At 41.7% G+C, this 15,797-nt stretch overlaps 1 protein-coding gene across 1 annotated transcript in view; it reads right to left on the bottom strand.

The window, feature by feature from the left end:
• Positions 1-625: 625 nt before the first annotated feature.
• PPP1R13B (protein phosphatase 1, regulatory subunit 13B) overlaps positions 626-15,797 on the bottom strand; it is a 42,487-nt gene continuing 27,315 nt past the window's right edge. The window contains exons 8-16 of the mRNA XM_010157651.1: positions 14,771-14,951; positions 9,657-9,826; positions 8,316-8,817; positions 7,007-7,773; positions 5,272-5,409; positions 5,054-5,187; positions 3,822-3,988; positions 2,772-2,971; positions 626-1,460 (exon numbers count right to left, since the gene is read on the bottom strand). Of these exons, the coding sequence (XP_010155953.1) occupies positions 1,419-1,460; positions 2,772-2,971; positions 3,822-3,988; positions 5,054-5,187; positions 5,272-5,409; positions 7,007-7,773; positions 8,316-8,817; positions 9,657-9,826; positions 14,771-14,951 (2,301 nt within the window). The 3' untranslated portion in view covers positions 626-1,418. The remainder of the gene's footprint in view (positions 1,461-2,771; positions 2,972-3,821; positions 3,989-5,053; positions 5,188-5,271; positions 5,410-7,006; positions 7,774-8,315; positions 8,818-9,656; positions 9,827-14,770; positions 14,952-15,797) is intronic.

The raw sequence follows: 15,797 nt of genomic DNA, 5'->3' as shown, positions 1-15,797 counted from the left end.
CATTCATGTAGCAAGTTCTTCAACAGTAATACCCTTTCACTTTTCACCACAATATATACAGTTAATGCTAACCTGTGGTAAAAGCAAGTTACAGCACTGCAGAAATGGATATATAAATTATACACAGAACTTGTACATGGAGAATTAATCAAATTGCATACTGTTAAATGGGAGAAAAATACAAGAAATATGGCTAAAACATAATGGGAAATTCAAAATATACTTTTGGTATATAAAATCATGTACAATTAAAATTCCAGTGAAGTGCTTTTTTTTCCTTTTTTTTTTTTATTTGCCTGGAACTACACCGTAGTGGATTAGGTTATTGCATAACTTGCCTCGGCAACAGGTGTAGGCTGCCAAGAACCACAGAAACTGTCCTCGAATAAGCTATTGCCTTTCTTAAATCCTTCCCTAACCCTTGTTTCTTCTTCCTTGACTCAGCTTCTACACAACCCGCTTCCTACTTCTATCCCGTCCTTCACACCGTCTTCTAGGCTGACTCAGGCAGACTGCAGACTACACCATGTGACCCTTACCGGACTCTTACCCTTTTCAACTATTGCACTTTCATCCACGCTGACGTACCGGTCCCTTAAGCTGCTGCAAGTTTGGTGCGAACGACTCTCTGTCCGGAACGGACACACTCAGGTGGTTAGTAGGGGAACCTTTACCTTAGTGGAGATAACACTGGTGCTGTAGGCTGAATAATAAGAAAAACAAAACACCAAGTGAAATAGGGTGTAGGGGTTTTGAGAAGTGTACAAATACTGTTGTTTTGTTAGTTCTCTAGCTCGAATCTAAACACAAATAATACTAGATGCTAGACTACGTAAAGCTTTCGTTGGGGTGGTCTAGACTAGGATTTAAGTGTGGGGTTTGTTACCCCGTAAAATCCTAGCCTTCACAAAGCTTTGGTGACTACTTAATGATGCACGTAACAGGTGAAGATCTCACATCCTAGAACCCAAAAAGTTGATCAGTAATGAGAACTCAACGTTCACTGGTATCGAACAGAATAGCCAAAACCCTGACGTGGGACAGTTACTGTGGGGTTGGAGCAAACTGGACAGCGTATCTGCACTCCGCAAGTGACACCTCTGAACATCTAACACACGAAAGCTCCCACCACGGAACTTTGCACTTAGAACACCGCTTCAGACGATAGTTAGCGCAACACTGCAGGTAGTGGAGGTATCGCTCTCCTCATCAGTGGCGGGTCACATAAAAATGATCCTCATTTACAAACTGCAGATCTTGGAAAATCTTGGATGCTGTCCATTTAACAAGAGAAAGCACCATTAAAACTAAATAGCATAGTTTTATTTCTCTGTGTGAAATGATCAAAAACGATGGCTCCAGTGTATGTTTTGTGTTTCCAGTTACCAGCACGGTATTGCACTCTTGGACAACTGAATTCAGGCAAGGGTTCGCTGTCTAGGTTTTATTCGTGGATATAACTGTAAAAACAGAACAAACGTATTAGACTTTGCATGGCTGACAACGAGTTAAACATGAATCAATTCAATTATAACCAAGGGGTACTTATTAACAACAACGGGGTGATGCAAGGTGGTTTGGGGAGCGAAGAGTTTTGTAAGCTACAGCTTGTTCTTGGGTAACTTCTGAAAAATGAAACCAAGGTACAGGAGAAGGCCAAGGGCTGACTTACTCCTGCCAACAGCTGCAAAACTGCTGCTCTGGAAGGGTTTGGCTCATTTAGCTCAAGCTCCCAGACCAGACCAAAGGCTGCTGTTCTGTGAGTACAAGAATCCCCTGTTGAGCCTTAGAGCACACCGCTCTCCTGCTCTCTTTGTCCTCTGTTTCTCTCCACTTGGTAGCCTCATGTTCCTCAAGACAGCAGGGTTCCGTTTGACCAAGCGCAGCATAAACAATTTGCCTGAACTTGTCACCTTCATAGAATCATGGAATGGTTTGGGTTGGGAGGGACCTTAAAGATCATCCAGTTCCAACCCCCCTGCCATGGGCAGGGACACCTTGCACTAGACCAGGTTGCTCAAAGCCTCATCCCGCCTGGCCTTGAACACTTCCAGGGATGGGGCATCCACAGCTTCTCTGGGCAACCTGCTCCAGTGCCTCACCACCCTCTCTGGGAAGAACTTCTTCCTGATATCTAATCTAAACCTCCGCATTTTCAGTTTAAACCCGTTACCCCTTGTCCTATCCCTACAGGCCCTTGTAAAAAGTCCCCCCAGCTTCCTTGTAGCCCCCTTCAGGAACTGGTAGGTGCTATAAGGTCTCCCTGGAGCCTTCTCTTCTCCAGGCTGAACAAACCCAACTCTCTCAGCCTGTCCCCATAGCAGAGGTGCTCCAGCCCTCTGAGCATCTTCGTGGCCTCCTCTGGACTCCCTCCAACCGGTCTATGTCCTTCACTACTTTAAATTTGTACTTATCTATATGTTGCTTATCTCATGCCAGGTATTGAAAACCTTCCTAAAACACTTCTGGGCCAAGGCTTGGAGCTGCCCAATGGAGCCACCACGCTTTGTGCAGCAGCCCTACGTTTTAGCCAAGGGGCAAAGAAAATCTTAAAGATTAAAGCACAAGATATAGTCGATATACAAACTTGCCAAATCAAAACCAGCACTCATCTCCTAACCACAGCCTCTCCTTTTTATTTACAACGACAGAGAGTTCAGAGAGAGTAAGCATGATCTGCTCTGCAGCACTCCGTGGCAGCGTATCCAGGTGATGCACAGCGAGATTCTGTCCCTACTTCAGGTGGAAGTTAAAAACAGAATGGCACTTACCCCAAGAAGGTTTTTAGGCACGTAGCCTTCTTTATCATTGAGGCGGGCCCACCACCACTCCGTTTCGTTGTCATCCTTGCGTCTTAGAATAGTGATGGCGTCGCCCTCGTGGAACGACAACTCATCGTTATTCTGGGCTTCGTAGTCCCATAGAGCGTACACCATTCCTTTATTCATCACTCCCAACTTCTCCTGCACTCCTGGTAACAACAAATCAAGGGAACACACTAGATGGAAAAATAGCCTGGTTGTCCCTCTGAGATTTTCAGTATGGACACTGAAATAGTTGGGACCCAACTATTAGTCTCTTATTAATAACATTATCAAATTTCAGCACTTTCGTAATTAAATGCTTTCAGAGTTTTAACTGTGTGAGTAACCCAAGTTTTACTGAATATCTAAAACCAAGTTAGAGTGTCACCTTTTTCTCTTTTATGACATATGCGACAGAAACTTCGCTATCTCACTTTTATCCAAATGAGGACAAAACCAGTTGAATGAATGTTTGAGCAAAGCAGCTTTGGAGGCTGCGGTGGGTTTCTGCCTTATGCGGTCACACTTGAAGCCTCTGAAAACCCGCACAACGTCAGGTATACAGAACCTTAAGGAAGCTTGTATCCTCTGATGTAACCTAAAAACTTGTCTGCTCCATCAAGGTAACTTTTTTGCAAGATATCTCTCAGTAACTGAATAATTATTCTTGAAGTATGTGTGTTTCTTCATGTGATCTGCGACAAATCTGTGCATCTGGAAGTTGGAGTATCTGTCAAGATACTTGACAACTCACTGTCAAAACCTCCCCATGAAAATATTTCCTTGAAATTTAGCCAATTAAACTTTTAAAATCTGTAACATTAGAAGGAGCCCGTGAAGTAACTCAGAGGAACAGTAGGACTATGAGCAACGTAGTAACGAAAGGACCTGTTCTGTTTTTAGGCCTCTGAAAGCAGAGGAGATGGGCAGTGTTGTCAAGGCGTTTCATGCAGACCAGACGCAGAAAGGGACACATATTAGAAAAGCTGAACAAGTTGAAGTGGTGGCACAGCTTACCGTACAGGAACTGGGAACACTGAATATAACCTTCTTCCATCTCTTCACACTTGTCTGCAGCAGTTTCTATATCGCTTATAGTGGAAGCAAAAATAGCTGCCCCAGATTCAACCAGTAGTTTACAGAGATGAACGCTATTGCAAGAAGCGGCGCAATGCAAGGGTGTCCTGAAATAAAGCAAAAATGTACACATGAGAAACCAAACTTCCAGGGATCCTAACAATTTTGTCTTCCAATATAGAGTTTAGCTTGTCTGTTTTTAAAGGAAATAATTCTTTGTGATTATAGTATATGTGTGAGCTGTTCCAGACCTGTCAAACGACAAGAGTGGATTCCAGCATTTACCTGACCCCAGTAAAGCCAAACATCATAAAACACATGTTAGCAAAAATGTCCATTTTCGTAGCTTACAAAGCTGCTGGGTATCACAGGGTATTTGCCAATAGGAGGGAGTTTGAAGGGTAAAATAAGGTGAGGGCAAAAGACATCAGCACAACGAGGTTTCACTACCCTCTGAGTGCTTCGAAGTGCTGCATCTAGAGCTAGATTTGTCGAGAACACTGGGGTCTGCAGTGGGTTACGTGAAGATGAAACAACTTTTATCAGTTCACAGTTATTTCAGCATGTGAACAAGAAATGCAACTTCTATCACAGTAAACCCCAAATGCAGTATACTTCATGGTGTCGGCATGCCTGTACATCAGCTGAACACAGTGTAACCTCGCATGGAGACCTTATTGCAGCCTTCCAGTACCTGAAGGGGCCTTACAGGGAAGCTGGGAGGGGACTTTTTACAAGGGCCTGCAGTGACAGGACAAGGGGTAATGGGTTTGAATTGAAAGCGGGGAGGTTTAGATTAGATATCAGGAAGAAGTTCTTCACGAAGAGGGTGGTGAAGAACTGGAACAGGTTGCCCAGAGAAGCTGTGGATGCCCCATCCCTGGATGTCTTCAAGGCCAGGCTGGACGAGGCTTTGAGCAACCTGGTCTAGTGGAAGGTGTCCCTGCCCATGGCAGGGGGGGTGGAACTAGATGGGCTTTAAAGGTCCCTTCCAACCCAAACCATCCTGTGATTCTATGATTAGAGTTCATCACCGCCTACAGACTATAAAGTGCTTATCTGCTGGGGTAAAGGGGAAGGAAACTGTTCCCCAAACAGGTCTTGGTTAAATTTTGAATGTGCATCCAAACGGTGTTTCTCCCAAATGCCAAGTTAAAAATCTTGACACCTACCATCCGTCACTATCTGCTGCATTTACGTTTACACCAAAATCGAGCAGGAACTTCACAATGTGGTGATGACCAGCACACACGGCATTATGCAGAGGTGTGATTCCTTCATCATTCGGTTTACTGGGATCATCAACCTGTTGAAAACATCAGGAATTAGTTCAGCTTTTCTTTTTCCTTTTCAAAATCTTCCAAGAGGTTGCCATTGTTTGGCAGCTCACCTCGTATATGATTCGTTGCACGAGATCAAATTCTCCCTCCAAAGAAGCATCGAGGAGGAGTGCCAATGGATTGAACTTCACTCTCAAACCGTGGCCTGTCCTTTCCGAGTTCGGCTTCTTCAAGTTGGTACGTTTTGTCTGAGCAGAGATGAAGGTTGAAAGGCATCACTTCAGGTTGTGTAAGTATTACAGACAACTCAGTTACTTTGAACTAGATTAAGGAGCCCATCCTCCTTAAATGGTAGTGAGGACTAAGCCAACATTTCTATTATAAAGTCTCCAAAAAAAAGGCTTGATATCTTACTAATCCTATTCAGTTAAAAAAAAAGAGAAAGAAAAAACATCCCAATATAATTTAGAGGCTTCTAGTTAAAAGGTGGTGAGTACAAGGAACAAAGTACTTAAGTCAGTGGGTTTTGAGTGCCACAATCTAAACTGTGTCCAACAGAAGATGAATGTATTTCTGGTTGATTGGCTGAGACACTGTCAGAACTTCTGCTTAGCCCAGAAAGCGTGACACAGTCAAGCCTGAGGATCAGCCTCCACTCAGAGGGATCTTTGCCTTGCATTAGCAAAGAACCTGCTGTAGGTCAGTACGGAAAAGTGACGAGTTTTGCCGTGGGAAAGAAAAGTACAGACCATGGAGGGGGCTCTTTTACATGTCGTTCTAGCTGAGGTTATCAGAAGAATCATTCTCAAGATCTGAAATGTATTTAAATGTGTTTTGAGAACATTCTCAGAACATGTGTCCTTGTCACTTTCCAGAAGAGCATCTGTTATTAATGACAGCTTTTAGAGAGCTTCTAGTCTCTAGCACTGCGAGATCCATTCTCATTTAAGCTCCTGTTTAGTATGGCTATTTCCGTTTGGAAAATAAACCTCTCTCAGTAAGAATAATATCTATTGCTAGCATATTCCATTCTCCCAGAAATATCCTGGCCAGCTTGCGCTCATGGAAAATGCATACAAGGTCCTGTGTACGCTGCAGTCAAGCCGTAAGAGCAATGCCAGGTCCCTGCGTGAATCAGAAAGTGGACATATTCTTTGAAACCAATGTTCAAGTGAGTCATAGCAACAACTAAGAATAAAATCCAGTTTTCCTCCTGTTTCCAATTCTCCATATGCTGCAGTTTTTCATAATGTCAAGTATTGGAAGGATTTTGTTGCAGCTGTAGGAGGGACTCTGAAAGCAATTCAAGTTATGCGACAAGCCCATGAGAAAAACATTCTTTTAACGAGTCAGCTGTGTTGCTGTTAGCGTTGGCCGCCCTGGCCTCACATCTCTCTGTCAGGGGGAAAAGGAGCGCACATCTCCCAGAACACTCATTTCAGCTTGTGTGCAAGTTACAGCGCTTCCCAGGGCCATAGCTTACCCTTAGTCCCATACAAACAAGTTACTTGGTAGGCCCAATGAAATGAAAAAAATATTGTAATGGAATCTCAGATCCCAGAATTCAATGTACAACAAGAGTGTATCCTGCAAGAGTTCTACAGCTGGAAGAACAACCTCTCTCATTGCCTCAGTGCATGCTTTCATCATTAACCAGCTATATTAGCAAAGAAACTAATCCATGCGAGTCCTTCTTGGAGCCTCCCCTAGTTTTGTTTTTTGTGGTATCATGAAACCTGAAGGGCAGACATAGCAGTTTGCAGCAGCATACCCTCCTCCAGTTAATTTTAAACACACAGCTAATGATACAGCTCAGAAAAATTGCCTTTTGGCTTTGTTACTTACTGGAGGAAGTGGAGGAGGAACAGCAGGTGGCAGAGGAGCTTCCTCTTCTACTGGAGAACTGACCTCAGGCGTGGGACTGGGGGACTGTTCAGTAGAAGGAACTATAGCGGGATTGTTGTTGTTATCTTCGGTGGTCTCAGGTGTTTGATTTGTGGTTTCCATGGTTATCAGTTCCTCAGTAGCAGGAGAAGGTAATTCATTGTCATTGGCATCTGACGAAGGGGGTGGCTCATCAGGAAGAGGAACTGTAGGTTGCACAGAAACAGGCTCTTCAATGTTGCCGTTGGTACTAGCGTTGCCATTATCAACATCAGCCAAGATGCCTATGAAGTCCTGTGGGTTGCCTGGCTGATAGAAAGGAGCACTTTCTATTCCTCCAGCAAGAGTATTAAAGCGCTGATACAACAACTTTTGTATATTTGGTCCACTTGGGCCTTCTGGTTCAGTGATAGAACTACGCTTCTTCAGTGGCCGAGGAGCATTGGCCAGTTTCCTTCTCAGCGCTTCGAGGTCAGCGTCGCTCTGATACCGTAGGGGTGAATGCACAATAGGCGTGAGCTTAGTAGGACTGAGGGGACGAGGGATGTTTTCCACATTGCTGTTTTCACTGGGTGGTGGAGCATTTTCCAGCTCTTGATCTTTTTCAGGGACCTCAGTCTGAGGCTGAGACTGTGGCTGAGGGGAAGTCTGGGCAGGCAAAGAACCATGAAGGAATGGCAAGGGTGAGGGAGAAGTTGAACCGGACTGTAATACGGGTTTTCCATAAACTGAGGAAAAGAAAGATGGAAAACAGTGAAGAACTGTTCTCAAAGTACATAATAAAATACTTGCAAATAAACAGTGTATGTCTCTGTTGCTACCTGACACTGATACAGACAGAAAAAAAACCAAATTAATGATATTGCAACCTACCAAACCAGAAATAAACACTCACCTGTTGGCGACTGTGATGCATCCTACAAGTATAAGCTACAAGTAATACCTGGAATGTTTTTTCTCTTTCATGAGGAAAGAATAAGAGGAGAAAAACTCTCCTCTCTGGACACTGTTTCTTCAACTTATTTCTGAAAGTATCCAGCCTGTACTAATTGCATCTTCGTTTAAATAAAAGGTAATTGAACGTATACTTATTTATAATCCCAAAAGTACATGGGATAATGTTTCTGCCACGCTGCATACATGAAACAATCTTTCCTCTTCTCACAGATTTAGACAAGTTTTTAAACCTGATACAGAAAGTAAACTAAGCCCAGTAGGTAGATCTCAACAGTCCATTTCAAAGGCAAAAATAAAGCAAAATATGTTCTACCTGCTTTTACTGACTTATTTAAGGTATTGTATACAGCTTGTTGGTAATTCTTTGGTGGTGTTGCTTGCTGAAGATACATTGAGTAGATGGAACTGGAGTTCACGGTCTGTGGCCCTTTTCTGGGAGACTGAGGTCTTGATCCTTTATCAGCTAGAAAAGGTCTGATTGCCACAGTTAAAGGGAGTTCTGGCCTGCCATCTCCTCCTGGAAACAAGGGGGGACCGGAGGGTTGATACGTAGGGCTGGGAGGTACTGAAATCCTCTGCTGGATCTGTTGTGAAGAGCTGGGCTGGTGTACGTTGCTTGGCGGCGGAAGCGGAACAGGTCTTTGCCGATTTGTTACGCTGGTGCCAGGTCTGGGCAGACTGCCATCCTTCCTTCTTTCTAGAGAATTTGTAGAACCTGTTCCTAAGGGAACTGGACTTGGATAGGTCCCGTAGTTTTGAGGCAACTGCTTGCTTACACCAGGAACTGTTGGTGGCACCTTCCCCAGGTCAAGACCCTGTGCAAGAACAACAGAAATGTGTATACCATGTAATTAAATAAACTACTTGGGAACAAGAATATTCCTTATTCAACAAAACATGCCAATAATCTGGGTGATGGCAAGAGAGTCAATATAAACAGTGGGTGTTCCTTAATCATCAGATACGATTCTATCCAAATTTATCAGAAGGCCCCATCCTATGCCAGACAGAGGCCGCTCCTTAAAGGCATCTTTGGCCAGAAAACATTAACATGAATCCAAATCTATCCCAAAGCCTGAATAACTCGTTCTAGGTTCTGGATCTCAGGATGCAGCTGATAATATATCACACTAATATATAGTGTGATAACAGAGTTAACCAAAACTATTTAAAGACAAGGTCCTTATGCTTTAAAGATTACAGTCCTAAAGAATTCATAAAGTACTAGACCAGCAGTGCAGACAGACACCAGTGGACTCACTCAAGGATGGATTTAATAACATCTTTTGTGAGATTTTTTGGGGGAAAAAAAAGGCACATTGAAAAAGTGTTAATCTACACCAAGGAAAAACAGTAACAAAGATTTGGATTAGAGAAATAGGAGTGTCGGGACATGTTTAGGAGAAGCAAAGGGAGAGAAAAGGGGAGATCAGATATGTAAAAGAACAGAAAGGAAGGCAAACTACAGAAGTTGGGAAGAAATACTGTAATGTGATAAGAACAGAAAGGAACAGGAGGTCATTTTCTCTCTGACTTTTTAAACAATCATCAGGTGGGAAAATGTGTATGTAACTGAAGAGAGTTCAGTGATGGAAGCCAAAGGCTCATAATTTCAACCAAACAGATCTATAAACGTATCACAGATGAAACCCACCAGCTTATCCGTGCTTCCTAATACTGAAGTCGGCAAAGGTTGGCTGGATATAGTTCCTTGTTTTAAAGCAGTATCCATGCTTGATTCTTTCCAGTCTGTGTTGGAAATCTGAGGGGGTTTTACCACAGGGGTTGAGCTCTGTTTAAGTATTGGCCAATTTCCATCATTAGCTTGAAAACAGACAAAAATCCCATATTGAAGATAATCCACACCACCAATGTAAACAAGCAAAACAACACGTGAGATGCTGTTACGTTACAACAGGATTAATTTGATTCCAGAAATGAGATAAATCACTACGAATGATTCAGAAATCAGTACTGAAGGCCTGATCACTGCATATAATGTGCTGTTCGTTACCCTTGGACATTCAAAGTGTATTAGAAATTTCTATAGAAAAAAAGACAGTTAAAGTTTTGGTTTGAGCATTGCATATTCTGCTATTAGAAGGCAAACAAGTTCAGAACAAAAATCCTTACAGGAACGCTTCATCAATGTATTTTGTTTGATACTACGGGGAGACATTATCAAATTACGCTAAATGTTAAGTCTACGCGAGCTCTGAGTGGACCTACTCCAAATTTAAACTATGGTTACTAGATTCATTTACTCATAACAGGATGTAAAAACTCATTTCAGCAATGGGGTGGAACAAAAGCATACATTCCTTTGCTGGAAGTGGCAGTTGACTTACCTTTTGTTTTCCCTCACCACAACCGCTCCAGAGAGTTATTGTTAAAGAAATTTATAAAGTCAGCTGTCAACTTCAACTCACAGTGTCAAGACACGTCAGGGGGTTTTACCTTCATCATATGCAAAAATATCATGCATAGCTGCACATAAACTGAGGCAACAAATCCTTAATGAAGTCCTAGATGCATTGATGTTACTTTATTAACTGCAGGAGACTATTCTGTTCTCTGAGAAAGCCAGAGAGTCTAAATAGCTTCATCATTATACCTGTCTTATCGTAACTAGAGAGATCCTTGGTTAGATCCTAAGGCTTTGATTTGCTTTTAAAAGATTAAACTTCAGGTTTCTCTCACTTTAAGGAGACCAGAGATTGTTTCTCCTTCCCTACTGCCTGTTAGTGAAATATTAGTGAAACACGCAGAATCCATAAAGATGACATGTAACATTTAACTAACTTTACTAGAGGATAACAACTAAAATTGTGTGTGTGTGTGTGTGTTTACTGAGATTTCTGGAGCCCCTAGTAAGACAACATCAAACGAAAATCACGTATTTAATGGCAAAGTTTCCCATTTCATTTCAGTTTTAAACCACTAGAAAACAGAATCAGCAAGGCTCATTCTGGAATTCTTTGCCATCCCCTGTGTAGCACAGCAGATAGTCTTAAGAACAAGCTGCACAGGAATATTCCAATTGCAGTGAATTTAGCATCGCCACTCTCCCTTCTACCCATGAGCCTTATCCTTTTCTTTCCCTCCATGGAAATGACAACCGGAAGATTTCTTGACAATTACTGCCCAACATTTTCACTGTATGTGAACTAATTATGTTTTAATTATATGTGCAGACCATTCGTTGATATTCCACACAGTTTTATTAACTTTTCAAATTTAGATCAACTGTGATTGAATTCTAAGAATTATTTCAGAGCAAGAGTATTTTTGTGGTTAGTCACTTAAATAAGGTTAACATTTGCATAATGTTACACTGAAAACACAGGATATAGTCCAGAAATCCCTTTTTACACTTGCAAACTACCAGGAAGTGAAGTCATGAGGCCCAGCTTTAGTCCTGGCAACACTCAAGAAGTGGACATGCTGGGGTTTTTGCTTGTTTTTAAATCATCTGGTTATCAAGAGCGAGATTGAAAACATGACCTTCTAAACACTCTGATCCTAAAAAATGGCAAATATTCCAAGTATGCACTGAATTAACATTTACTGTACAAAATACACAGGATGTTCCATAACCCCAGTAAGGTGCTGGTTCAGTAAGACTTTTGTTCTGAAGATCAGTAAAGGAGTTATAACTGATTCACCCTAAACAGGAAAGCATCTCTGGTCATAAGTTTAGCTATTAAAGAGGACACTTAGAGAAACAGCAGCAGAAGTCCCAAAGAATTTTATTATCTTACTTGCAAATACAAGCTCACCCTCTTCTATTAGATAGTTATACCCTTCCAATTCCAAATTTTAGCATGTCCATCCCCAAATTTTTGCGGTAAGTAAATTCAAATTCTCTCTCCTCTCTAATTTCTCTTTTTCCTTCTACTTGTATAAACATCAGGATGTAACTGCTCCCCCCGTCACGTCCTGCGTGTTACAATCTGGCAGACATGCCAACTTCCATCCATTTTTTGGGAGTGCACCTCCCCCAGCCAAGCTGGCTCTTGTGCCCCTAATGAAGCTGCTGTTGCAACTGCAGCATACGGTGCCAGAGGCTGAGCAGTAGGTGCAAAGAGATGGCAACCAAAGGGCGTCTGCCTTCTGCTATCTTTTACACCGAACAGGTCCCAGAGGCTCTCGCCCATCTGATGGCAACACCCTCCTGACAAGCCCTCACCAGCTCCTGCTCTCAGCGACCCCACAGCCATTTCAGCCCGACAGCTTTTCTCCTCCAAACCTACCCCCTTTGCTGCCGCGTGTCAGACCACCTACCACCCAGCGTATTTCAACTCCCACCACCCCGTTTGGCATTTACATAATTAGGACAGTGACGCACAGAGATAAAAGGTTTTGTGCATTTTCTTTGATTTTACCTAAAGTGTTTTGTAGGTCTGCATCCAGGATACTTACTACAGCAGCTGAAGCTCAAACCCAGCATAACCTTTTTGTCCAACGAAGTCAGCAAAGGTTCTTGCTACCGACTTGGACAGAGTGAGCTGCAAAATGGAAACTCAACAGTTTCCCACAAAGGAGCTCAAACTAAACCTGCATGTAATATATCTGTCCGGTCTGAGATAAACCAAAACATGCTTTGCTGATTACCGTGATCTTCCAGTGAACAGAAAACGTCGAGGTTTTTCAATGAAGAAAACCCATCCCTAGTGCACTACTCCAGTACTCCAGGGATGAGTTTGCTGCAAATCTGTTTCCTTCAAAGGTGAAAAGCAACTTCTCAGCAATTTCCCATTTCGACAGCATCCTCTGCATGCCAGAACACAAGGCAAGTTCTGAAGATGCTGTTTAATATGCATCTGTACACAAGAGCTCAGATGACCATATTAAAAACTGAGTTCTTAGCTAGCCAGAGATCATCTACGGACTCACAGTGCTGGGTGTCAAAGAGAGTAGGTGCCAGGCGGATGACATTGTGAACAGCAGACTGAAGAGAAGTGGGAGGTAACAGAATAGGATCCACTATTATGTCTAAATCAGAAACCTTCCAGGTGTCTGGAGATTTTTTCACACACCCACAGTCTGTCTCTACCGGACACACCAAGGCAGATCCAGTTACACAGAAAAAGAAAGAAGGAAAAAAAAAAAAAAAAGTGGTGGAAAAATTGTAACAATGACAATGGAGGAATTAGAACAGGAACACTCAGATAATGAGAAATAAAAGCACGACAGTTGAAAAAAAATTATCAACTTCTTTTCTTCCTGGGAGTATATGAGCTTCTGCCTACATAAATCTATCTTACAGGACTTTATCCGAATACAGTCAGAGTAATAAACACAAGTCAGGCCTAAGGTAGAATAATTACTTTCATAAAATCAAGAAGTTAGCATTCAGAGATCCTGTAACCTCCGGAGGTAGATCTAGGAGCGGGTGCATATAGCTCCCCAGGGTGGTATTTACAAAACAGTGAATTACTTCTGGTTGGTGAACTTTAAAGTTATGAGCTGCCACTGCCCATATGTCGAAGAGGAATCCATATGTCTGAAGACAAAACTGTTGGAAATCTGTCAGCTCACCCTGCAATTCAGTCATTCCATATTCTTAAGGCTTTTCCATAAAACCACAGTGATGGGGTTTGTCCAGCTTTGAACTGAACTAAAGGTATTGTTAAATCACTATTACCAATGGAAAAGACTGGGTCTTTTTTTAAGTTCTCTTTGGATAGTTTCACCTCCTGACCATGGGGACTTTTTGGGGAGCATTCGTGCAATTCTTTCCTACAGAGATGTTAATACTGTCTTCCCTCCATCTCTTCCTCTCCATATGGAAGCATGCTGCAAGCTTTGCTGGCATATTCAGTTTTAAGTACTGGAACATACGAGAATACTGCAGAACCTTTGCTCCAATGGTCACTGCTTATCATTTTTAGATCTCTCCTGGGACCAGGTAAGCTACATCCTGTGGGCAGACCCAGGGGATCGTGCATTTTTATTTGTATTATGCATCTTTTCCTAGCTACCCATTTCTTCAGAATTCCGATTTCATTACGGTGCGAGCAGAGGTGAGCTTTGCCAGAATGAGAACTTGAGGCACAAATGTCATGACCTACTTCCTTCAGCTTCCAAAGTAAATTTAAAAAAACCAGCTATTTTCCAGTGTAGATGGTATTATTAATTATGGGAGACATGGGAGCCAATTTGGGACATCAAGTTCTGGGGAATACTCTGAAGGGGCAACTCCTTCACTAATGAAGGTAGAAACAAGTAAAGAGCATGAAAGCTAGGGTTATTCCATTTCAGGAATGCTTCAAGCACTACAAATTCTCATACCACAGTTGGAGCAAAACCCTCCCACAGTTCTATACTATTTTCCCATGTAGTCTCTTTTGCAGAAGCGATATTATTTTTACTTGTTGACAAGCTTTGACTTACTTGACCAAAAGCAACATACCGTAAATAGTTGTTTATAATACAGTTTGCTGCAAAGTTGATTTCATTATTATATTCAGAACAGAACGTAACTGAAAAGCGATTAAAGACAGAACAGAATCTGTGAAGGAATATGTGCTCCTTTTAACAGTGTACCAGATAGTAAAATTTCTAGGAGAACACTCAGTCCCCTAAGAGAAATTCATGAAAAGAAGCAAAAATGCTTCATATCAAATGACTAATGTCCACTTCACAGAACAGTATCAATACATCTAAAACCTGCCCCTTCCACTACAGAGATTATGCCAGCACTGGGTCTCCAGAGATTACGCCTTTTCAAAACATGTGTCTTAATAAACACACTTCAGTGCTTACCAGACTTTGATCTTCCATGCGTTGAGCTAGAAGCAATCGTGAGAGACTGTGGTTTAACTGGATCTACTGGTACAGTGTAAGTGCCAGCACTCGGAACTTGGATGTAAGGTCCTACTGCTGCCACCCTTCCCGAAGCACTCAAGGATGACTGGGGTGATGAAGTTCCATTAATACGATTCAACTAAAAAAACATCAGACACATTGAAATGTGAACTTCCATTTAACCTAGGTATTTGTGCATGAATAGGAGATCTAGATTTCATTACCTAGAACCTTGCACTGTTGCTAAGAATCCTTAATAATTAAGTTGCCATACTGCATGGTTCTACCAACAACAACAAAACAGTAGGGAATAAAATTTGTACTTCCTAGCATCAACACCTCAAAAATTAAATTCCTCAGCCATAGCACATAAATTTCTTGTAGAAACTTGTAGAAACTTGTAGAAATTAATCCGTATAAGGTCTCTTTCACTGTGCTTTTGTTAGGCAAATGGACTAAAATGAGTTCTTAACTGATCAAATATATGTTTTGGATTTTTTAAAAGAATATTTCCAGCTAGGAATACAAATGGGAATCCAGAACTAATCCCTATAATCCTTAGACAAATGCTCTACTGTGCAGCTGATTTTCAAAATTCCAGACAACTATTAAGACTAACTTTATCAGACCATCTATATTCTTATCAATTTTCCATGCCAGAAGATCAATATTTTATAAAACCCAAACTTTTTGAGCTTTCACATTTTGAAAAACAGCCTATAATCACACTTTCCTTCCCAGAAATATAAACTACGGTAGTTTTTAATACAGTATGGTCTCTGCCATAAAGGAAAAAATAAAAAGGAAACACATTCTCTCTAACAGTTTTCTGATATCTATGCAAAACCTTAAAATAGTTTTAAGAAGCCTGCCACTTTTCAAATAGGTTTTTTAGATGTAATTGTATTTTCCCACTCAGCTGGGAAAAAGTGAGACTCTATGTAGCTTTTATAGGCTCTTGATAAACTAAAACGTGGCCCTTTTA

This window comes from Eurypyga helias, unplaced genomic scaffold, assembly GCF_000690775.1.
Source record: "Eurypyga helias isolate BGI_N326 unplaced genomic scaffold, ASM69077v1 scaffold32068, whole genome shotgun sequence".
In the NCBI taxonomy this organism is placed as follows: domain Eukaryota; kingdom Metazoa; phylum Chordata; class Aves; order Eurypygiformes; family Eurypygidae; genus Eurypyga; species Eurypyga helias.
Note: the sequence above shows the minus strand (reverse complement) of the source record. Positions and strands in the feature narration are given on the sequence as shown.